General features: G+C 28.5%; 1 protein-coding gene across 2 annotated transcripts in view; it reads left to right on the top strand.

Annotated features, from left to right (window-relative positions):
• The window catches only part of Dus2 (Dihydrouridine synthase 2), a 38,574-nt gene extending 15,666 nt beyond the window's left edge, over positions 1 to 22,908 (top strand). The window contains exons 4-8 of one of the 2 annotated variants that reach the window (XM_075358462.1): positions 978 to 1,268; positions 4,156 to 4,464; positions 6,692 to 6,796; positions 20,065 to 20,132; positions 22,179 to 22,908. In XM_075358462.1, coding sequence (XP_075214577.1) covers positions 978 to 1,268; positions 4,156 to 4,464; positions 6,692 to 6,796; positions 20,065 to 20,132; positions 22,179 to 22,270 — 865 coding nt within the window. In that variant the 3' untranslated portion in view covers positions 22,271 to 22,908. The remainder of the gene's footprint in view (positions 1 to 977; positions 1,269 to 4,155; positions 4,465 to 6,691; positions 6,797 to 20,064; positions 20,133 to 22,178) is intronic. The other variant, XM_075358463.1, reaches the window with a different exon arrangement.
• The last annotated feature ends 2,990 nt before the right edge of the window (positions 22,909 to 25,898 follow it).

Genomic DNA, 25,898 nt, shown 5'->3' with positions numbered 1-25,898 from the left:
TCACTGCTGTTTTCAAAAACCATAAGCATCTTTCTTATAGATATGAAAGTGAAGAACGAAGTGCTTTCCCACTGCTTTCTTCACTGGACTAAATATTGTGATATATATGTATATATATATATATATATATATATATATATATATATGTATTTATTTATTTATTTAACAAATTAATGTCCTACTTTATAACATGCAATGTACATTTTAACTATCTTACCTATGATAAATTTTATCCCTTTCCAATCCATGTTTTATTAAGCACCTTAAATATTATACTTTTTCTAAACATCAGACTAATTTTTCCTTCATTTTCTCTATCCCTGTTGTGTATAAGTATGTCATAATCACCTTTTTAGGTAGAAGTTGAATAATCAGTGATAAGTAAATCGTGAGTGCCTTTTCTATGATTGTTTGCTTCCCTTTTCATCCCTACCTCCTTAGTAGATGAGTGAAAAAAAATCTGTTTTTTTTTTATATCTTACTGCCTGAGGTAAACATACCTCCCAGGTTTCTAACACTTTCAGTTTTGGCCACCTTTTTTAATCCCTTTGGGCTTGTTGATCAATATAATATTTCATTATCTTTGGTTGATACCTCTTTGGGAATAACTATGCCAAATTTCAGCTTTCCAGTCATTCAAGAAACCGGAGAATTAGTGATCAGCCATTGAGGGCCTTCTTATTTACGTAGATACATAAATAACAGGTTTGTAGACTGTCTATGGAGATATTTTTAATCTTGCACATTTTGTAATATTAATATTTTTAAAGTTTTAATATTTTATTGTACATTATAAAAAATTTGATTTAGTGCTTATCTTTTAAAGAAGTTCCAATAGTTTTAATTATTATAATTCAAGTCTGAAGTCTGTGTCAAAGCCTGAAATTTGTTAGAATGCATTAGTAATATTTACAGTATTCTTAGTTTTATGGTTGCATTCAATTGAAATACTCTATTTTCATCGTGTTTAATTTCAGTGGCGGCTCTCTTGAAATAGAAAATTATGAAGATATGGATAAATTTAAAGAACTTACTGGTTGCAGTAGCACTATGGTTGCTAGAGCAGCAGAATGGAACTGTTCAATATTTAGGAAAGAGGGAAAACTGCCTATTAATGATGTTATTACTGCATATCTTCGTTATTGTGTTGATTATGATAATAACCCATCAAATACTAAGTATTGTATACAAAATATGTTACGTGATTTGCAAACTACTACTGATGAAGGAAAATCATTATTAGAATCTCATTCACTGGAAGAAATGTGGTATGTTGAAGTTTTTAATTATATTTAGAACTTTTAATGATAAAATTTTAAATATTAGGAATTGACTTTAAGGAAAAAGTAGTTACTACTTATCTTGGGTAACGTAATATTAATTTTATACGTGGTGTGAAGGAATTCTAGGAGTAAGACACATTCTTAGTTGTTATTTTTATGAAGACACTCATTGTATAATGTGTTTTATGCACATGTATTAGCAAATTAGTTAACTGAATAATGTAATGAGTCTAAGAATAGGATAAAAGTAAATTATTGTACTTAATTCTTACACCATCATGTGCTTTAAAGTAGAGGTTAGAAGTCTTCCTTGAAAGCAAGTAGTATATAATTTTTAGCAGTATAAATTTATAGTTTTATCCAAGTTATTTTCCATTATGAAAACTTTCCCAAAGTTTGTAATCATCAAAAGGAGTGATCATTTTTTATATGCTTATTTTCAACATAACTGTTTCTGTGAGAAAGTTTTTGTAAGCGAGTGTTCATATATTGGTCTCTTGGGGGATGGGGACATGTGTTCATATAAAAATATTCTAATCATTAACACAGTATTTTATTGCTTGAGTATGTAAAAAATTTCCCAGCTGATTTATTTACAAGACTTAATAACAAAAAAAATATAGTTTATTTGCTGGCACTTATATGAGATTCATGTCACAATGCAAACCTTTTAAATTTATATTGACTTAATTTATTTTTTGTTGCTATAAAAAATGTTTTATTTATAGATTCTGAAAGGTAGAATAATCTTAATGTTCATTTGTTAATGTGAAATATTTAACAAAACCATTTTTAAAATGGCTTGTATTATTTTTATATAAAAATTTAAAAAGAATAATGAGACCAAGTTAAAAAGACTGTACTACTAAAAAATAATGCTTTTTTGGTTTGAATTTTAGAAGACAACACTTTATTTTAAGGAAACAATTAATTACAAAAAAACTTACTAGACCTTAATTTGATCCAGACTTCAGAAAATCAAAATTTGAAAAAACTGGAAGATTCTTTAGTTGTGGTAATTTTAATTGTTTTATTTTTTAAAGTTTATTTAACAATTTTTAGTTTTATTTTAAATGGTGATAGACCTACAAAAATAAAAACAAAAAACACTGCATTGCTAAACCACATGTTAGAAACATAAAGATGAAAAATCTATATTTTGTCAAAAAAAGAATGTAAAGAAAAATGTACTGAGACAGCTATCGATGTATTGTAAAGCACTTTGGAAAGTAGGAATATGTTATATCCCTGCTATTATTTGTTCACAGAGATATATTACATCCCTATTTTTTGCAGTAATATATTAACTATCAATTTGTGTATTTTATATATATATATATATATATATATATATATATATAACAAGCAACCTTTTTCAATTTTACTTAAAGTACTTATATAAATGTCTGAATGAAATATGTAACTTCTGAAATTTAGTAACTTCTGTCTGTCAATGGAAGTTCATATTAATTGTCTGGATGTAGTAGTGGTTTAAGAGATCAGTGTTTAATAAAATGTGGATGAAGTAAAGTGAAGCTGTTAATAAACCTTGAATTAGTACAAACATAGAATGTATTGTAGTTAGATATTCAGTAAACAATTTTGTAAAATTTCATCATAAAGATGAAAATCTTTCTTCTCTTTCTCTCACAAATTTTGTGAGACTAGTAATGTTCTGTAGACGTTCTTGAGAGTGTGATAAGTGATAAATTGTGTACCCATAAAATCTCTTAGAAAGTTATTGTCAAATACTGGACTGTCTGCAGTTTAGGTTTTAAGGGCTGTAGAAAAATTAAAATTACATATTTAGAAAATTTTTTTGTTAAAAAAATTGAATCAGTTAAATGAATTGGACTAAGAAAAACATTTACTGTTATTATTGGTTTTGATCTTTTATAGATGAAAATAGAATTGAGGTGCTGTACTGTGTTTATTGCAGTGATCAAATTTGGTTTCACCTGGGTGATTATGTAAACAGCCAAAATAGCTGTATATGGACAAAATAACAATCATTATGCATATGCTTGTGTGTGTGCTCATACACACATTCACAGACTGACATTTGGTGTGCATTTTCCAGTTACCATGTAGTCCTTTATTCTTTTATAAAACCACTGAAGGTAAAGTTTGTTGTGACTTGATCAAACAGTTATTGCACATTGTTAGAGGAAAACAAATGGAAATGTTGGTTTCATCAATCACTAAGATACTGCTTATGAGATAATATAGTTAAATTTTTTTTTGTTATTACTTGATTTCAAAAAAATTGTGATTTCCAGAACTTCTATCAAATTCTTTCCTTTGGGAATGTTTAAAGATTGTAGTTTGTTAGATCAGTTTCATATATTTGATGAACTGAAAAGTAACATTGGAAGTAACTAAAGTTTAAACTTCAAATATTGTTAATGTGACTGTGTTTTTTTTAAAGCTATGTATGATTCTGAATATTTTTATAATTTGGGATAAAACTCAGAGTTTAGTAGTTTTGTCTTAATAGATAGTTGATGTACATGTATTAAATTTATTATTGATACAAAATGTTTATCAATATAAAACCTTTGAAACATAAGAAAAAAATTTGCATATGTGTAGAACTGGTACTATTCTGTGTTGCTTCCAAAGAATCTGTTTAGTCTATCTAACAAAATAACATTCTTCATTCAGTAATCAATACTTACTTTGATTTGTTCTTGGATCCTAAGAATTTAGAATTCCTGTAATAACAGAAGATTGACAGCAACACTTATCAATTGCTTATATGATTGCCAACTGATTTATACAATTGGTTTTAATTTTATATTTTCTGGTTTTCTTTACATTTCTATGCAATTGCCTTAATTGTAAAAACGTTTTTTTTTTTTTTATTGTATAGCACAATATGGGGTATTGGAGATTACTGTAAATCTAAGCAGTTAGAATTTAGGAAAAAAGGACTATTTATAAGAAGAGATATTGTACCTGAAAGTGCCGCAGATCAAAATTCTGACAGTGATGTTACTGAATTAAAATGTGCATTTTTAAGAAGTTTATATAAAAATGATAAATTGTTACCAAAGACTCATCTATGTACTTGGGCTCGTAGAAAAGGTTATGATGATCCAGTATATGAAACTACTCAAGTTGATAAAAAATTTAAATCTGTTGTTACACTTAATAATACCAAGTATTCATCTTCATTTTGGTAGGTAGTATAAGTATAGAACTACATTAAAATTTATCATAATGGATTAAAAAATTCACTTACAAAAACAGATTTATTTGTTAAATTGTAAATAGAGTTAAATTGTCACATTTAGTAATGAATTTTATCTAAATGTTAGTACTGCAATAGTACTAAAAGAGGAGTACTATAATATATACAATAATAATATTTCAGATCAGTGAAGAAAACATTGGGAAACCAGCTCACTCCTCATATTCTTAATTAATCCTGCCTTTTGGTATTTTTTTCTTGAACATTGCTCTGCCAATTTTTTTGGGTGCCAGGTTAAATTATAACCTGGTTATATAATGATTTTGTATGTCAATCTTTATAATTTTAGTAATATACCATAACAGACAATCAAATGGTAAATTATTATATATAGTAAATTATATATAGTAAATTATTATATATATACTATTTTTACATCAAATAGCTATCATATTTAATTGTAAAATTTAAAACAATTGCAATATTTTATTTGTGCTTTGAAATTATATATTTTTCCCAGTCTGAATGGAAAGAGTTTTTTTTCTTCAGAACACAGCAGTTTTACAAGTAAACTTCTCTCTATAAATCTTGGAACGATCCAAATTGGTGAGAGATCTCACAAAAATGTAAATGAGTAAGGAATGATTGCTGAACGGAAATAATAGCTCTCGGTATTTGCTAAAGGGAACCAAGTAATTGATGTTTGATTTTACCTGATCGGGAAACTATATAACTTCAATCCTCCACTGGAACCCAGCTTGAGTGTAAAAGAACAACTTGACCCCCATAGGAGAAAATCGTTTGACAATCCTGGCCGCCACACCATCCCCTCTGCTTCAGCCCTGATAGGCTGCAGGCTTTACCAGAAGTTGTCTTTTAGACCATCACTTATAAGCAGAGCAAGTTGCATTTTCAATTAAAAATTACTGCTACAAATTTATTGTAGATAAATTTGAATATTTCAAAAGTCTTCCAGAAAGTTCAAAGTATTTGGTAAAAATTAGATTTAAATTCATTCATCTGTTAGAAAGTTGCAGGAGAAGGAGAAAAAAAGGACAAAAAGCATGGTGAAATATCTTTTGTCTGTTACAGTTAAAAGTACTGGGGTGAGAATTAAAAGTTCTTTGGTTACTTTTATACAGATTTGAATACTAGATTGTGAATACCGGTGTTCTTTGATGGCTGGGTTTCAATTAACCATACATTTCAGGAACGGTCGACCTGAGACAGTACAAGACTACACTTATCCTCTGAAATAATACCTTCTAATGGTTCTAGAGGCTAAACAGAAAAAGGAAGGGTATAGAAGTATAGAATAATTAAAAATTACATTATTAGCTTATTAATACTTACAACAGCTTTACTTACACATAAATCTGAACATATTTTGGTATGTATTATCTGTACCAAAGCATTTTTAGAAGTTATCAGATGTGTCAAAGTATTTAGATTGAGTTTTGAATAATAATAATTTCTCTATTAATGGGTTGTTATTGTTAGCCTGATACATTAACTTTTCATTGATAATTTAGTAATTGTTTTAGCAAGTTGTGGCAACCTTGTTTTACACTTTGATGTTTTCCAGTATGTGGATATTAAATTTATGGAAACCTGTCCAGCCAAATTTAAACTCTAAAAGAGAATGAACTAAGTCATATATATTCAATGACTTTTATCTATACAACTATGTTTTTTTTTATTACTTTAATTTCTCTTTAAAAAATAAGTGGTATATCCCATTTTGATTTTCATTATGTAAAGGGATTTTAAACAATTTAATAATTATAAACGCTTAATTAGTATGTTATTTTATACCATTAGTTTATGAAATCTATCGTTGTTTTATTATATTTTGAATTTGTATTTTTCTGATGATAGAAAGAAGAGTGCTTAATTAAAATGGAACTTAAAATTATCATTTTACCTTAAGGTGATTTTATAGTGATAGACAATGAAATATACAAAATTTGAATTTTTTATTACAGTTACAGTAAAACAAGTAATAACAAAATACATTGAGATTTAATAACTTTAAAATATGTGTTTTCATCTGAAAACATCAGAACAGCAATCTCTGTCTGATGACCAACTAAGCATAATCACTATCATCTGTTTTTTTTTTGTAAAAAAAAAAATGGTCTTTTTTTCTTTGGATATCAGTAGAAACAAAATAAAAATCCAAAATAAGTATTTAATTAATCTTGCTCTTTTTCAGGGAAAAAAACAAAAGATGGGCTGAGCAAGCTGCAGCTTTAGTTTGTTTGTGCATTCTTGGTATTGTTGATTCTCAGCCTTTGAAGGAAATTGGTGCTTTGGATTGGTAAAAGAATCTTATTTTACATTCATTATTTATGTCCTTAGTTAACTTTACATGCATATATGATTGTTACTTCAACTATTAATTTATCTGAGGTTTCTTTTCTTTCAACTTTATTTAATCTTATGTGAAATTTTTGGGGCTACTAGAATAATACTAAGTAGTATATCATAAAGTATTTTTTAGAAAATATAATGATAGCTTGGGTCTTAATTTTTGTATAAATAAGTTTAATCATAAAAAGAGATCTAAATGATTAACATTTTATTCTTTAAGTTAGTTTTTTTTATAGTTAGCAGACCTATATGATAATATATTATTTCATTATGTTTGTTAATGTAAATGCATTTTACCATATTAGCTGACTTACACTTATTGGAAGATCTTGTTGGTTTGGGGTCCGTAAATTGCTCTGCTAAGATTGCATTGTATTTTCTACGTTATCTTTTATCTCATAAAAAAACTAAAGTGAAACTATTTCATTTCATATCCATTGTCTTAATTTGTGTTTATAACATATGAATGGCATAATCTGGTTTAAAATAAAATTACAGGTGAATTTATTTTAATCGGTTACAGCAATTTACATTATTGGGTCTATTTGTCTGCCTTAGTCTTTCACCTTTATCAGTAAATTTTTGATGAAAAATATATTTTTGTTTTTAATCACTCAGGATAAGGAATTAGTATATGCAAACTGACAGCAAGGTACATTTCAACAAAACTTTCCACAATCAATAGTAATGTATTAAACAACTTTTCTTTGAAGTTTTATTTTTATTTTGAACATTAATAACATTAATGATACTCTGTCCTCCTTTTTTATCAAAATGAATTTTATTGTCTATTAGAATATATTTTATTGAAAAACAATCAAAGCAAACAGAATTTTGAAACTTTTTCTGTTTCAAAGGTTCCTCTCTCTCGACCTTGGTAAAACAAAATATTTCAATGGGGAGAAGAATTTAAGGAAATAAATTTTAAAATAATTTTCATTTGAAAAATTAATAAAATTTTTAAAAGCGAATTGGAAATTGCAGACGTTTGAATGGAATGGGCGAGTCTGAAGGGATCATTGGAATCCATGGTAGAAGAACAACTTCACCTTGAAACTTGCCGTTTAAAATGTTAGCTTCAAGAACATTGCCAATAAAATAATTTTATTTGAAATAAAGAAAAATTATTTCATTATTTCTGAAATGAATGTCTTTCCAGGTTGTAGGTAAGAACTGGTGACTAAAGGAACACCAGGTAATTCAGCTTGCATTCTGAGCTTTCATATATATATATATATAATTTATGAATTTAATTTTTTTTTAATGAGGTGAAATTATAAATTATGATTGATAAAAATTATGCTTTTTCTGAGTAGGCTATTCATTCATGTCTATCAAATACGTTATCAAGACAGCGGTGTCTAATTTTCCAACCTTTATATACAAAGTTATTCTATATTTTTTTATGACACTAAAACTTCATATTTTAATGAAACTGAAGAGGATTTTTTCTTTCATAATAATATTTTCTTACAGAAATGTAATGCAAGTGGTATAAAAAACTTACATATTTTTAGTTTAGTATGCGTCACATTATTTTTATTATATTATATTCTTTTTATTTAACATAATATTTAAATAATTTACTTATTACTAATAATAATAATTTACTAATTTTACTTATATATTTTTATTTAGACAAGTACTGTTAGTTAATGATTAACTATTATTGTAATATGTTGTGTGCCTAAGTATGAATTTTTTAAGCGCTATGTACGTTATCTAAATTTTTTTAATATCATTTATTATTTTTTTTATAAACTTACACTTATCAATTAATCTAACTTTAACTAGATAATTTTGTGTACAATATAATCATTAAAGGGCTACTTTTTATGTTGAAATAAATTGTTAAACTTCGTTCCATATTGCAATATTTTTATTAATTCAACCAAGTTTGCACATTTCAAGATGAAAAATACCTTAAATCATATATTTCCTTTAATAAATCATAAAAAAATATTATTATTATTATTATGAAAGTGATTCTGTTAGTGAATAATAAAAAATTATTCTGTATCGTTCATTGATGTTTGTATCTATGTTTTTCCTGAGGTCTGTAAATAAAGTAATGAGACTAGTTTTTTTGGCAGCTAAAGTGGGAAGACTAAAGTTACTAGTAAACATATGGTTTTATGAACAGCTGATTTATATTAGGTATTAATATTTTTTTTTTAGTATATTGTTGCCATGTGAGATGTAAACAGACTTTTCGTGAAATGAGTTTTTCTTGTGCATTGCAAAAATAAGTGATACTAATTATGAGCAACGTTGTACAATCAAGTTTTTTTGTTAAACTCTGTGAGAATGCTACTGAAACTTTTTCAAAATTGAAAAGGGCGTATGGATATACTCTGTCATGAGCCAAAGTTTTTAGGTGATTTAAAGCATTTTCAGATGTCTGGGAATCAGTTGCGGATGATCCACGCTCTGGAAGACCATTAACATCAAAAAGTGACGACAATGTTGAGCGAATCAGAGATTTTCGTCTACAGGACATTCTGTAAATCAATAAGTTTACAGAGAAATTGTTGAAAGACTGCTGAAAAGAGTTGTCCATGTGAGACCAGTCATCAAAGACAACTGGATGCTGCATCATGACTATATCTTGTCACACTGCACTCTCAGTTAATGAGTTTTTGGCAAATAAAAACACTCCTGTAGTTGCTGAACCACCTTATTCACCTGACTTGAGTCCCTGGAATGTTTTCCTATTCCTGACTTTATAAAAACACCTCAAAGGACATCATTTTAGAACAGTAGAAAACATAGAAAAAATGAAACCGACCATCTGAAGGATATTCTGGTTTCTGAGTTCCAACACTGCTATGAAGAGTGGGAAAACCATTTGAAGCATTATGTGGCTTCCCAAGGGAACTATTTCGAAGGTGATAGAGTCCATGTATAATTGGATTGTAAATAGAAACTTTTTCTGAACTAGTCTTATTATCTTATTTACAGACCTCGTATAGTCTTGAATAGTGAAGATCCTACTCTGCCTCCCTGCCTCTGATGAGAATGATTGCTTGTGAAATAAGGAGAATGATTGCTCCTCCATGGAGTTACCAGTGGAACTATTGTGGTGTCCCTTTATTATCTACTTCATTTTATAGTGTAGTATTGGTGTTCATTTAATATCTGTTTTTGTTAAATTTTATGTGTTTGAGAATTCATATTGTCTTGATTTTAATGTTGCTTTTGATTGTGTATTTTGTTTTTGTGAGTTGATTTGCAAAGAGTGATTTTGTTGCTTGTAGTGCCTATAAACAACATTTCTTTATAAGTGAACATGTGTCCAGATTGTCTAATTTAATGGCAATCACTGTATTTACATTTTATTTTTATGCCTGGGCTCTTGTGTGTTTTGCCACATTTTTACATGCTCTTCTGTACTTGAAAAGTGACACAATAATTTTTTTTTAATATAAATTTTGACAGTTTTGTATAATTGTCGCTGGTGTATTTTTTTTACATTATATATTATCACTACTACTAGGTGTTTTTTTGATTTTCTTCTGTATTTTATGTAGCGTGTTATCTATGAGTGTGAATATGTAACTACTACTAACATGTGTTAATAATAATAATAATAATATAATGGTGCTTATTTCAAAAATAAAAAGCAATTAGATTTTTACAGTTTTTTTTTAAAAACGTAACGTAAATAATATTAAAGAGATGGAAGATATTATTAGTAACAAAGTTGACTCTAAAAAACCTGATACTCGTTTAGAAAATTATTTCTCACTACTTGATCTTTCAATCTTTGCCATTAAATATTTAAAAAATTTTGAAATTGTGTCTAGAAATGTTGTACTACTGTCATTAGAAGTTACCTTTTGTTTCCTCCCCCCCCCACCATTGTTTACAAACACAGTATCGCATTAGTCAGTCCATTATCCAAGTCTTATTGAACTGTTTGGGCTTTGCGGTCTTTCCAGTATTTTTTCATATGTTCCAATCTTCTTGCTCTTTCTGGTTTTGAAAATGTTCATGTTGTGAGTTTCTTTCTTGTGAGTGTTTTTGTAGTGTACCTCTTCATTGAATGAATGAAATCCATTCATTCATATTCTATATCTCCACAAAGATATACCAGTACAAAAAGCAGGATCTTCATTTCTAAAGATTTAGTTAAGTATTAAAAAATTTAGCAATGTATTGAAACCATCAAAACTACAAACATTAATGGCATTGTTTAATTCTGTTTTCAGTCTCAGAAGGACTTCCCTTTAGTCTAGTTGCTGGTTAAGAGAGATAGTTTAGTCACTGACTGCTGAGATATAGTGAAACTTGTAAAATAATTTTCCCAGTTACCTAAATTGAAGCTTCAATATGGATCTTTAAAGGAAAAATACATCATACCTACTAATAAAATGCCAAAAATCCACCTGGAAGTGTTTTTAGTAATGAAATTGTCAACACTTTAATACCGACAAATTCATGATATAATTATTATCACCATATACTCTTTCGTCACCTGATTCAGCTGACTTACCAAACTGATTTGATTTTCTTACTTATACAATAGTGTGCAAATTAATCTGAACTCAGGGAATTTTTTTTTATTCTTATGTTGTGGCTTCACTGCTTGATCACACCCATTTTTTATGTTGTCTGTATAATGTGAGGTATTGTTCTTTGTTTATGTAACAATTTTCATGTTATAAATAGTGTTTTGTGAAAGTTTATTTCATTTTTTATTACAAAATCATATTTTCATATATTTTTTCTTAAGTCTTGATTATATAATAATGAACATAACGTTAAGAAAGTGTTCAAAACTTGTTTCTCTTTCTGAGCATACCAGTATGACACAATAACAAATAGTTTCAGAGTTTTGTGTTTGACTAGAAACAGTGAATGCTATTTTAAAACATTTTAGAGAAACTGATCACTTTTCACTTTAAAGAAAAGACAAATGTGGCCTTAAAAGAAAAACTACTCTGACACAGGATTAGTGAGAAAAAGTAAACTTGACCCAAAATTATCTGCTGTGGGCTTAAATTAAGAATTATCAGCCAGTGTAACAGATTTATACAAATTTAAACAGTTGTGTTAGATGGCAACTTCTTGCAACTTGATCACACCCATTCTTTAAGTTTTGTCGATCAGCTAAAACGCATCAGAAGTGTGCAAAAAAGTCTCTCTTGGGCCAAAACACATGCTAACCAGACCAAAGAGGACTGGGAAATTCTTGTTCTCTTGATGAGTACAATTTTTATGTTCAGGGACAAATATGTGTCTTAAAGGAAAAAGCATCATATGAAAAGCAGTTATCCTAAAAGTATATGTTAGAAAAGCATCAGATGAAAATAAATCACCGGCTCATATCCAACAGTAGTTAAATATCCCTAGAAAAAATTTTTTTGTGGTTGTTTACACATTTGAAGGCCTTGTTCATTACTTCAAAAGATACTATTTTAAAAAGTGATGCATATATCTAGCTTCTGAAGGAAATAGTTGTTACATAACTTCAAAACAAATTCCAAGGCAACAAAGTGTTCCCACAAGATTTCGCATCATGCCATACTGCTAAAAATTGGAAAACTTCTTTGAAGAACAAAACAAAGTGCTCCCACGGCCAGGCAATTCCCCAGACTTAAACCCAATGAAAATGTTTGTGCGTAGTCAAAAAATGAGTTGTACCACAAAAATTGACCTTATTAAAGCAGTAATATTGGTATAGTTTCATAATGAAGAAATAAAAAAAATGTTTAGTACAATTGAATCTGTGCCAAATTCTGTAGGTGAAGTGATTAAAAATAAAAGAGAACAACATTAATTACTAGATATTCACAAATTGTACAGGTATGAGTCTTTTTTAAATGAAGTTATTCTTTATTAAATAAAATTTATGTTTGGATTAATTTGCACGCTAACTGTATAAAACTGATTTTGTCATTCCTGTGATTAAATTAATTATGTTCATTCCCATCACTTCAGAAAATTTTATCATTCACCTTCAGCACCACATATTAAACACATTTTTTCATTAAGAAGAAAGGCTTTCCTATCAATTAATAGTCTGTTCATAACCACTTGGACTTTCTTATTCCGTTTCAATTTAATCAACTCTCTTCTTACATCCATAAGAGCTCCTTGTTTTCTTCTAATTGTGATGGAAGAATCTTTTTGTATATTATAGTCAGTAGCTTTTAATTTGTTGGTATTTCTCAGGATCTAATCAAGTATTTGAGCTATTATAGTTTAGTTATCTCTTTTTGTGCTTGATCTATCCATATGTTTTGCCTGTTTTTAGAAACTCTACACAAAAGCTACAAACTTTCCTATCTGATTCACATATTTCTCTTTTTATACTACAGTCCTTTAAGTACAGATTTATTTTGCCAGGACCTGTCTTTGAACTCCATTAATTTTTCTTGTAATTATTATTTTTTGCTCTTGAACTTTTTTTTAACAAGTTATTTTGTTTTACAGTTCTCGCCAACTGAGATAGAATACCTATAAAATCCTTTTTAGTTGCTGAGTTAGATTATTTTTTATCAAAAGATTAACATAGTCATAGTCTTAATTAATTAGTTTTGGTCATAGCTTCCAGGGTCATCGTTGACCATGCTCAGTTCTCTTTGAGGTTCAGTAATAATCAACCACTTAGTTTTCTTTCTCCCAACCTGCTAAGCAGCCTGAAATGACACCAAATCTCTCTAATTTCTTTCCATGTTAAAGAAATATTGGTCTAAACTTTTATTCATTCCCAAACTTAGTTAATAACTGAACTAGTTATTAAAATATTAAGAATTTTTTATATTTAAAAGAAAAGTATATTACATAGGTCCACCATAGGTAATTAAAATAAATTCTTATAAACATTTACCACATTTACAAAGAAAGCAAAACAAACTAAACAAAATAACTAAGGAATAACAATAATAATAAAAAATTGACTAAAAGATACCATTTTTAATATTAATTTAAGATGAATAGATATTAGAATAGATTAAATTCTAACTCTATTATGATTGGACTAATATCATTATTCCAACAACAGTTATTAAAGAAAAGCAGTAAATGCAATAATCGAAAGCAGACACTAGTAACAAAGGAGTTATTTGTTTATATATGAAATGCCATAACATCTTAGTGGTTATAGGTAGTAGAATGCAGTAGAAAGTAATAAATGAAGTGAATTTCAATTGCTTTCTTCACTGTACAAACATAAAGTTGTATATCAGTGACAAGCCTGCAAAATGCTAGCAATATTCAGACCGGCAAATTGCATCTTAACAAACTAAATTAATTCAAAATTTAGTTTCATTAAATATATTTCTACGTGGCTGGGGAAGCTGAAATAATGTTTAATGGAATCTCTGTTCTTTATGATCACCAATCACTAAAATCACACGGCATGTTTAACAAGCCTCATTGAAAAACAGAACAAAACAACTAACTTCCTTATAAACAATTTAAAGCAATACCACTTAGAAGACTTTCATGGAAGCTAAATACAATTAGGTCTAGATTGTGTGACAGATACAGACTCTGGTTATTTTTGGGTATCCCCTCATATATTTATTTATTTATTATATTTTTTCTGTCAATTTGGGTTTTTTTTTGTCTTCATTTGACTGGTTTGATGCAGCTCTCCAAGATTCCCTTTCTAGTGTTAGTCGTTTCATTTCAGTATACCCTCTACATCCTACATCCCTAACAATTTGTTTTACATATTCCAAACGTGGCCTGCCTACACAATTTTTTCCTTCTACCTGTCCTTCCAATATTAAAGTGACTATTCCAGGATGCCTTAGTATGTGGCCTATAAGTCTGTCTCTTCTTTTAACTATATTTTTCCAAATGCTTATTTCTTCATTTATTTGCCGCAATACCTCTTCAATTTGGGTTATGCACCTCTAAAGAAATAAAACAAAATTATAAAATTTGTCAATATAAAAATGTATCTTGTGTCATTTTAACAAAAAACCTTAGTTTCTGAACTATTTTCAAATAATAGCCATATTATTAACATTTGAATCTAATTAAAGAATAGGTAGAACTTATTATAACTGCTCAAATTTTTTTTAATAGTAGAAAATTTTATATAATATTGCTATAAAATACTCATCATTCTGTTGTAAATAAATATATTTATATCTATATTTGTATACTGCAATCTGTTCAACTAGTAAATAATAAGCAACTTCTGGCCAGTTGTCATGATGATGATGATGATATGTATGACATGTAAATGAAGTGTATTTTTGACAGACTCAGACCGAACTTTCCTGAGATGTGTGGTTAATTAAACTCCAACCATCAAAGTACAGTGGTATCCACTGTCTACTATTCAAAACCGTAAAAAAAATACAACTTTTACTAGGATCCAAACCTGAGAACCTTTGACTTCAAAATCAGCTGTTAAACAAGTGATTTGTGATGATGAATTTACCAGCTCGGCGGGCAATTCTGTTCCATCTAAATAAATCTCTTATTGAATTTATTGTAAACTTATCTAAAAAAAAAAAATTATATAAATCCTAAAAATTAGAGTTAAATTTATTAAAACAAGTTTTAATAATGCACTTTTTAAGTGTTTTAAAATGTCACAAGGTTTGTGTTTTTCTGTGAAAATAAAATGCAGCACCAGGAAAAATATGGAAGCATAGATTTGTTTTTCTCTACAGTGGAACAGGGTCTGGAGAGGTTATAAAAAATGATATTAATTCTTTAGAATTTTCATTATTTAAGACTATTAATATCTTAGTAAGACATGAAGTAGTTCTTTGAGTCCAGTTGATAGTTTTGTAGTACGATTAAACTAAATTAAAATAAAGCATTTTTCCCCCAATATTGTCACACAAGCTTGAAGGTTGTGTGACGCTATTAAAGGCTGAGACGCTATCACTCGTGCTACAGAGGCCGGCAAACAGGTTTTTTTTTAGGACTTTGCAAGCACCCATATTCTTTCCTGACAAAAAAATCTCCTACATACTAAGATCTGATATTCTCTAGTAGATTTATAATTAAGATCATACATTTTTCTAATCTTTACTAAATTCCATTCATTGGGCAAATTATCTAAGCACTTATTGTTTTGACGATTGGTTCTGTGTTGAAGTAAAGGTAAGGTAAGGTAAGGTAAATGTAATACTTATTGGTTCCATGTTTTTTTTATAACTGATTTAAGAGGTTTCACTGTATATAAATCGGAATCTCCAATTACTGACAACTCTTAGATAATTTTTTATAATATTTTGGCAAAATTGCATTGTTTTTATATGGGTTTCATCCCTTTCATTATTAGAAACTCAGTGGGCAGATGTGATGATTTTTTTGGTTTCTAAAATCACTCTATAGCAAACAGTATAAGAATGAGACTGACAGATTGAAAATCTTTATAATTGAACCCAGGTTTTTAATTTATAGTGTTTTAACTCACAATTGATAATGAAAATTCAATGGTTGATTGAATCCCTAACATAAATATTTATAGTTTTGTTGCTATGGTTACTTTAAATGCACTATATTTTTCTCTTTAAAAGTGATTTTATTTTTTAGTCATTGTAGATCTAAGTTTTATTTAATAATAATATAATAAAATGATACAGTATGGTAATAAATATTGTATGTTTATTCCCAATTTTACCTGATGCTGTTTGAAAAATTAGTAGTGAAGTCTTGTTAATCCATTCAAATGTATACGACAGGAAATCTTAATTTCATCAAGACAAAAAGCAATTTTAACTATATCTTAACTAGAGTTAAGTAGAATCACACTCATCTACAAAGATTGTATAACTTCCCAGGATGTACTTTGAGAGCTGTGACTGTGTATCTACATACTAGCAGATGTGGGCTGCTACTTCAAATTAAAAGGATTTATAAAGCCTACGTTTTAATTTATTTATGCAATACTTGTTTTTAATATCGCTGATCAATTATTATTTTGTAGTAATGTTACAGGAAAAATAGACCAAAAAATATGTTTTTTTTGTATAAAATAATTAAATATAATATCAAAACCACCAAATACAGTTTGGTAAGAACACTTACCTAACTGGAGTGCTTTCAAAGTTAAATTATTTTATTTTCAGTGGTTAAAATTACATGACATTTAAGTCTAAGTTTAGTCGAATAGAACTATAGAACCTTTTGGAAATTGTACACTATAGTTAGATTTGATTTCTTTTTCTGTCTAATAGAAGATTGGAATAAATAATTACCGTGGGCATCATGGTAATAGAGTAGTATCTTATAAAATATTAATTTTTGAAATTGTTAATTGGGCAAGTCCCAGAAGGACTTAATAAATTTAGACATCTAAATTTAATTACAAAAGTATTTTAATTTTTTTTTATATGAAATTTAATCACTTTTAAAATTGTTTTTAATATAGCCCTTTTTTATATAATGAAATTATAAAATTTTTATATTTCATAAAAATATACTGTTTTTGAACTCAGAAGTATAGGGTTGAATTTTCAAGCAATGACAGTGCAAAAGTCTGATGTGTACATTGTCTTATTTTTACATTGATATTGCAGAAATTGTGGAGATCAAGTATAGATTTATGAAGCGAAATCATTGTGGAATATTAAGTTGTATTTTTTTAATTATAATCTATATAAATAATATTAAACAGATTTTTGAAAATACTTTAAAAAAAAAAAAATGGAAGCATTCAGAAGTTGCAGTAATGTTATATTTGTTGTACAAACTAAAATAAAAGATCAAGTTACACGGAATATTTTAAGTTTTAAAAAATGTCTTGACAATTTTACTAAAATTAATAAGGTGTAAAAACACATTTTTCCCTTCACCACCATCCCAACCCTCATCAATTCACCGCTATAGGACTTGATGAAATCTTGTAAGTAAAACTAAACATTTCAAGCAATAGTCTGGTGGGGTCCTTTATTTTTTTATACATTGTCCATTTTTTACTGCAATGTCACTATGGGAACAGAATGACATTTCTTTTCAAGCTAAACACTAAATTCCATAGTGACTTAAAGAGTTAAATCTAGAGTTGAGGGAAAGAACATTTTATGAACAAATTTCTTCATGTAGTAAATTAATCATTAAAAAAAATCTGGTAAACTTCTACACCTCTGCTTCATTGTTTCTTAAAATTCACATCCATATTTGCAGTGGCTTCTATGGGTGCCACATTAGTCATGTTTGCACTGCAACCACCTTGCATTGATCAACAATCTAAAACATCATTTGCTGTGGCTAGGTGTCAGTACTAGAATCCATTGCAAATAGGTTAGTTTTATAAAGTAGTGGATTCTTTCAAGAGTAAATTAAATATTTTATGGATACTATGTTTAATTCACGGTGCAATATAGCTCAATGTACACAGTTGATCCATAAAATATTTTATTGTTGACATTGTTACCACAAATTATTGTCATTAAATGCCTCCTTTAATTTTCACATTATTTTAATAAAATAATTTAACTAACCTTTGCTTGAAGTATTTCATGATCACTGTTTTGCACATTAAAGACATAGTCCACAATTTAAGTTCTTACAACTCTATATCCTCATTACACTAATTCAAGTGATATTTATCGTCTTCTAAAAGCCATTTATAATGATAAAATTGTTGATCAAAGTACTATCAAAGACAATATTAAATACTATGCAGGAAATAAAATTTTATGCATCAGAAACTGGTAAAGTTAATATTTACCTATATAACCTTTTTTAGTGGTTGACCCAGTTTCTGTGACTGATGAGAAGCACCAAGAGGAAGTAAATCGATTGATCCAAGATGACGGTCTCATCACACTGCCACCCAGATAGGCATATCGAAAAATTTATTGGACACTTTATCACACAACTGAGCTATTGTAAAATTTGCTTGTAATGGGCACCAAGCAAATTCTCAGAAAAGGAACAAACAGCAACAAAAGTAATGTGAACAGCTTCTGAAATGTCACATCATGTTGAGAAATATGACTTCCTTTTCAATATTGTGATTGGGATGGAACTTAGATGGTTCATTATGATCCAGAAGAAAAATGGCAGACCATGGAATACTGCCACTATCAAAAAAATTCAGAACATTCCTTTGCAAAAAAAAATTCTGTTAATAGTGTTCTGGAATTCCAAACATGTGTATATGATTGACTATCTGGAATCTGGGTTGATTGTAAGTTTTTTAGAGACATTATAACAACCTAGGAGATGTATGTATCATGTTCAACAATCTATGGAGCCAGTAATTCTGGAATACAATAATGCTTCGTTGCATACATCACATGCAACCGTCAAGACTCTTTTGAAGTTGAAATTTGAAAATATTTATACTAACTAGATCTTGGGCCCAATGATTTTCACTTCTTTCTGCAATTAAAGAAGGATATTAAGAGAATCCATTCTACTACAGATGACAAACTTAAGGGATCCAATGAGGTTGTGGTTCAAGGAAAAACCACCAGCATTCTTCATTGATGGAATAAGAAAACTGGTTTACTGTTGGGAGAAGTGTGTAGTTGCTTAAATGGTGACTAAGTAGAAAAATAAATTAATTTTTTTGTAGCAAATAAAATTTGCCATATTTGTTGCATTTAACTATCTCTTTTAATTTGTGAATTATGAGCATCTGTTCAATACATTTCAGCCACCCCTCTTAAATAGAAGAAAAGGCTAAAAAATGGAGGACACTAAAAAATATATATGTAAATTTATTAAATGATACATTCAAGTATCATTATACAATGTAATGCACAGACTAGACTACAAGTTAGTAACATTTTTAAATTAAAAGGAAACCCATGTATGACAAAACTTTTGAAAACTTTATGAAGGTCCATCTTTTAAAGAAAATATATATATATATATATCTTTTAAAATTACATAATGTATAGTAGAAAAAAAAGCAAATGAACACTTAATTTTTTTTAACTGTTCTTTCCATAAAACTTCTTTCATTACCTTCCACCTCATTGCTCTACAACTGTTACCAAAAGCATAAAAATTGTTTATATGACTGCATATCTAATTAATTTTATTCTTTTTTAGCTCTCTTGTTGACCTTTCATTACTTATTTAGAACCTACAATTTTTATTTTATTTTCACTCACCTACTTCTTCAAATAAAATTTTCATCTTTTCTGCTTTTACTTATGTCACATTTTTATTCTACTATATAATAAGCCAAAAAGGACATTTTTAGCAATGGATTATGTGTTTACTTAATTAACATTAAAAGGAAGATTTGTTTGAGTTTTGATTGTTTTTATTTTTTAGTACTTATCAAGTTGAGAAAAATTACGTCCTTGTGATCGGGATGATCATTATACCATATCATTTATTCAGTAAGTTAACACGTACAAGATTGACATATTTTATAACTAATATTTCTAATATTTATTTTCAAAAAGGTTGTGTTGTATTTCTTTCTTTTTATATAACTGCAATTATTGACATTAAATTTATTCCTCCCTTTGTGTTTTATTCCATGGATTTAAATTTGCAATATTTTCATGTTGGAATTAATTTCTTTTGACTGAATTACTGTTAACATGTCCTTCTTTGTCAACTACATCTAATTCAAGTCCATTATCTTTCCTCCTCAGAACTGATTATTTTGTACAGTTCCTTTTTTTCTCAAAGGGTGTATTATATATATATATTATTTTTTTCAATTTCACAAAATTAGAATTTTTATTTCATTCTGATGTTTTTGACTAATGTTGATTAATGACAAAACATTTCTGAATAACATACTGCATATCACTTAACTGTATAAGTATAAACTGTACTTTATTTTAATTACAATTATGAACAAATTTCATAAAACATGAAAACTTCTCATTAAATATCATTACACTTTATGTACACAAAATACCATAACATCTATTTTTGTTCACTGTGTGTAATACTGATTTATAAAATATTATAATAAGAAAAAAAAAAAACAAATTGCTGAGAATACAATATTTCCTCTGATAAGATGTGATAAATATTTATCAGACAGATAAAAATGTTATCTTTGATTGCATAATTGTGTTATTAGTTAAGATTACAAGATGGGCTGTTTTTTTTTTATATAATAGATGAATAATAATTACTGAAGTTATTAAAGTTTTCTTAATGTAAAATCATTTAATATATTATTTAATGAACTCAAATTGTAATGTAAAAAAAACATTAATTTCCTTATTTTACCATTATTATGCTGTACCTCCCTCATGAACAGGCACTTTGATCTGCATGAATTTATTATTAATTTTACTGTTTACTTATTTTGTTGAATTTACATACTTTTACAGCAGTATTGGAACTATCTTGATCTGATGCAGTTTGCTGTTTGATTTCCTTCTCTCATGATCTCTTCTTCCCGGAATAGATAACATGGTTTCAGCTATCATATATACCTATTGATATGCCATTCTACTATCTGATAGTGACTGAAAACCCATCTCTTTACTAGGGTGTTGACTTAGTAGTCTTGTCCAAGCACTGTTTTCTATTTGCAGGTTACATATAAAAATTGAACTAATGTTTAACTTCCCTACAGAATAAAGTTGGGCATTTTACAATCTAGCCCAAATTAAAAATTGATAAACTATAGTTTCATTAACATTTTAAAATCCCTCCATCTAGAAAAATGAAAAAGGCTGGGCCTAAATTAAAAAATTGATTTTAGTCTTATTCCTCAGATGTGATTTTTTTATTATTTATTTATGATTGAACTGTGGGTGATGTATAAAAAAATAGTGTAATTTAAAATTATAAACACCAATATACACATCCATTTAATGTACTCGTTAATGCACTCATAGCATTCATCATTTACCACCAGTTTGAGTGCATCAGTAATATATTAATGTTTTTTTGTGTACAAACCAGGTAATAAAAATGAAAGCAATAAATAATAGTAAACAATTAAAGACAAGTACTACTTGCATGGATTGAGGTTTTCCTAAGTCTTAGATTCTTCAATAAGGGAAGGCAGGAGATGATTGGAATTATAATTGTTACATTACTCCCAGTTAAGTTCAATTACAAACATTTTCCATAATTAGAATATGTAGCTGCTTCACTAGTTATTTCTTGTACTCATTTTTTCAGTTATCCATTTTCAAAAGCTTTCTTAATGCACTCCCTTTGATCAGTTATGAAGTGCTGACCGTTGCAACAGTGATGGTACCTCTCATCAGAAAGGTGTTATAGGTTCAAATCTAATTTGATTTTTTCACATACTATAAAATTTTCTCATAATATAAAAAAGTGTGAATAGGTAGTTGTAATTTAAGATAAAAGTCTGAAGTCGCTATTTAAAATAAATTATATGCACTTATATAATGCTTTAATTTAGAAAAAATTTATGAGTAATGAATTATATATCTATGTTACAGCTGCCGTACCTGTGATCCTCCAGAGTCGAAAAGAAGGAAAGGCAATGATGAAAACTGTATTCACAGAATATGAAATCAATAAAAGACAGTAGAGAGTGATAGAACTCTTAGATTGTAAAAACTCTAAATTAATTGGAGTTAAGGACAGTCTGGATTTTCTATAACTTCATTTATTTATTGAATATTGGTTCATTTATTTATTGGTACATTGAACTACTTTAATTCCTTATATCTAATAGTCATACTTTTACAGCATGTCCCTACTGAATCTAATCGCTGCAATCATTCTACTGACTGGCTGAAGCTAAAAATACAAAGGACTACATTGGAGAATGTACGTTGGAGAATGAATTAAGCTAACTTGGAGAAGTCATTTTTCACTTTTCCAGTGGCCAAGACTTCTACAACACACAACCTTGTCCAAAAGCATGATAAGTTTCATAGAGAATTATATTATAAATTATAGTGAAGGAAATAATGTTGATGATTCATTGAACATTTGTTACAGTGTATGCAAAGTATAGCTGGTTAACCAGCATTTGAGAATAGTGATATCTCATTACCGTACCATTTATTCAATTTTTATCTTATTTGAAGATTTCTTCATTATAATTGTAAAAATATACATAGTGCTTACATGCTTTTTTTGTTAATATTTAATCTGAAACTGATAAAATTAGTTGTGAGATATATGTATATATATCACAATAAATATTAAAAATTAAATCTATTAGTTGTTGCTTTTTTTAATGTTGTTTCATTTGAATATAGTTCATATTAAATTTTATTGTTAATATTTAAAAAAACTAGAAATTAATGAAAACAAAAGTTGTGTTTTAATATTTAACTTAAAACAGCAATTGTTTTTGATTATAAAACTAAAATTGCAATGAAACTGGAATCAAAATATATTGTCTTGCTCACGTAATTATTGCTTATTTATTCCATTATTAGTACCATGTAATAATATCAAATAAAAATTGAACACTGGCTATGCTAAAAAACATTACTTCAAGGTAGTGTTGGATCTAATGCACAAATGTAATCTACTTAAAATGAAGTATGAATTGAGATTAAAGTATCGTGACTTCAATTTCAGTAAGTACATTACAGCAACTTCAGTGATCTTTTATTAAATATAAAATGCATAAGTAAACTTACTGAAACATGTTTCTTGTTTTTATAAAAATGTTTGATAGAAATAGGAATTAAAAAAGGGAAAAACTCACTTTTATGTAATTTTATACTGTTATTTTTCTACATAAAGTTGTCCTTACGTACATTTACTTAAAAAATGATGAGACCACCTGCTCAAGTTAAATGAGGCAGATGCCAATAATGGGAATATATTTTTTTAAAGAAATCAATAAAATATTTTTGAGTTGAAAAAAATACAATTTAATTTTTTTCTTTGGTCTTCCCTTTAAAATTTAAACCTTTAACAGAGGCCAGTTTTAAGTATTTTTTGAATTATTATTGTATTGTTTCTTAAGTATTTCTTGAATTTTACTCAAAAAGTAATATCAGATTCTATGTAAAAATTGAGTTGGCACATAAAATGTAGGTTACTGAAAAATCATATTTCCCATGACTTTTTTGTCTAGGCGTAGATGAATTAAAAGGTATAAAATTATTCAAAATAATCCACTCTTAAACCACAAAAAGGCTTTGTAATTTAAAAAATCAGCTTTATTGACTTGTTAGAATGTCATTAGTTACAATACTGTGCTTTTAATAATGTTGTTTAACCATCTTATTTATTTTTTTATACTGCATTCTTTTTATATGATTCTGTGTCTATTATAATATAATTCCAGATTAAAAATCATGCTTTTCTTTACCTCACTAACTCCTATAACATTCTTATAAGTTTCCTTTAACTTTCTTATCTAGTTTTTTAAATTATCTTGCATCACTTATTTAAACTTCTGATATTCTGAATACCAACTTAAAAATATAACATGATCCTATTTTTTTAACCCCCTTGGGCAGTCTCCACTTGGAGATCCAATTAGGAGCTATTTTACTCAAGAGGATATCATATGAGGAACTACTTTAGTTATACTACAGTGTAAATGGAGATTCCTGAGCATTCTATTGGTTGTAAACATAAGGTACAAATGTCAGCTATTACTGCACAGCAGGCTGGTGTGAAAAAGTGTTAAACAACAACAATATCCAGTTGTAAAGAACGTGGTGTCCAATGTAGTAAATGGATATGTGAAGTAGCGTGTTGTAATGAAATTTCTCATGAATGAAGACCTGGTGAGATTTATTCATGACTCCTTGCACAGTATGGTGATGAGACTCTGTAGCAGTAAAACATTTGAGCGGTGCAAAAGTTTTAAAGAATGCCTCACATCAGTGAGTGACGATCCCAGTCAAGGTGGTTCAGAGCCATCAAAGTTATGGCCTCAGTTTTTTGGGATAATAATAGCATCATTCATGATGATTTTCTACCCCTTGGAGTTATTATTAACAGTGAGTACTAGTTCTTAGAGATGTGCACAATGCTCTCAAGAAAAAACAGCCTGGAGTGATCACTAAAGGTGTCCTGTTTCTGCAGGACAATGCACGACCGTATACAGCCCTTCATACAACATATACACTACAAGATTTTGGCTGGGAGTTATTGCTACACTGCTTGTACAGTCTGGACCTCGCTCCCAGCGATTTTCACCTGTTTGGGCCCTTGAAATTGTTCCTGGAAGGCCAGAATTTCAACAGCAATGATGAGCTGAAGTGATCAGTTCTATCTTGGATTTGATGTAACAACAAATCTTTCTACACTGCGGGTATCCAGGCACTAGTGAAATACTAGGATAAATGTAGCAGGGGATTACATCAATAAATAAAAGTATTTTTTACTATCGTAAGTGTGTTCTACATTCATTAAAATTAATTGTCCTGAATGCCCGTTGTACATCATACTGATTAAAAAGGAAGAGGAATAAAGAATAAATTTCTTCGACATAATATCTTAAGTTTTTAATTTCTTCTAGTCATGTGCTGTGCTCTAAAACTAGCCTAATAAGCTTTAAATTTTTGTTGCTGAGGTCTATCAACCGTCAAATAACTGACACCCTTAACTGCACTGAAAGGACTGCTGCTTCTTTTCACACATCTCTGTAGATCTCTTTTTAAGACTAAAATCCCAAGCTCTTCCGCCCTTTTTTCATTTGGGATATCCTCATCTGACCACTTGTCCTCAGGGTTTATTCAATAGCAACACTTGACTTACCATGACACAGCATCATTACAATGGTGCTGTGATCACATAAACATTAGAATTACACAAAATCACCCTTCTATATAAAATTATTACTATCACAGTGAAGATTGTGTCATCTCAGCCCAAAATTGCTTACTTGCAGTAAAGGTCCATATTTGACGTACAATTGTTGTTAACCACCTATGACCCACCCATTAGCATCTGGGGCTCACCCTAGGCTGATCCTGACAATATCTGATTTAGAGAAAAATAAAATAATAAATTTCAGTACACTGAAGCAGTGAAAAGTAAGAAAAATTTATGTCCACATAAATTATGATTCTACGGTTATTAATTCTGTCTTTTGATATCTATAAAAATAAAACTGCACGATTTAAATCTTCATTATCTCTACTTCTATTTTAGACACATATCCCTTCAATCTCACTACTGTAGGTTTTAAAAAAATTTAAAACCTACAACACACCGGCTGGTTAAGTGATACAAAT

Source organism: Lycorma delicatula, chromosome 2 (genome assembly GCF_047948215.1).
Source record: "Lycorma delicatula isolate Av1 chromosome 2, ASM4794821v1, whole genome shotgun sequence".
Lineage (NCBI taxonomy): Eukaryota > Metazoa > Arthropoda > Insecta > Hemiptera > Fulgoridae > Lycorma > Lycorma delicatula.
The sequence above is the reverse complement of the archived record's forward strand: the minus strand, read 5'-3'. Positions and strand labels throughout refer to the sequence as shown.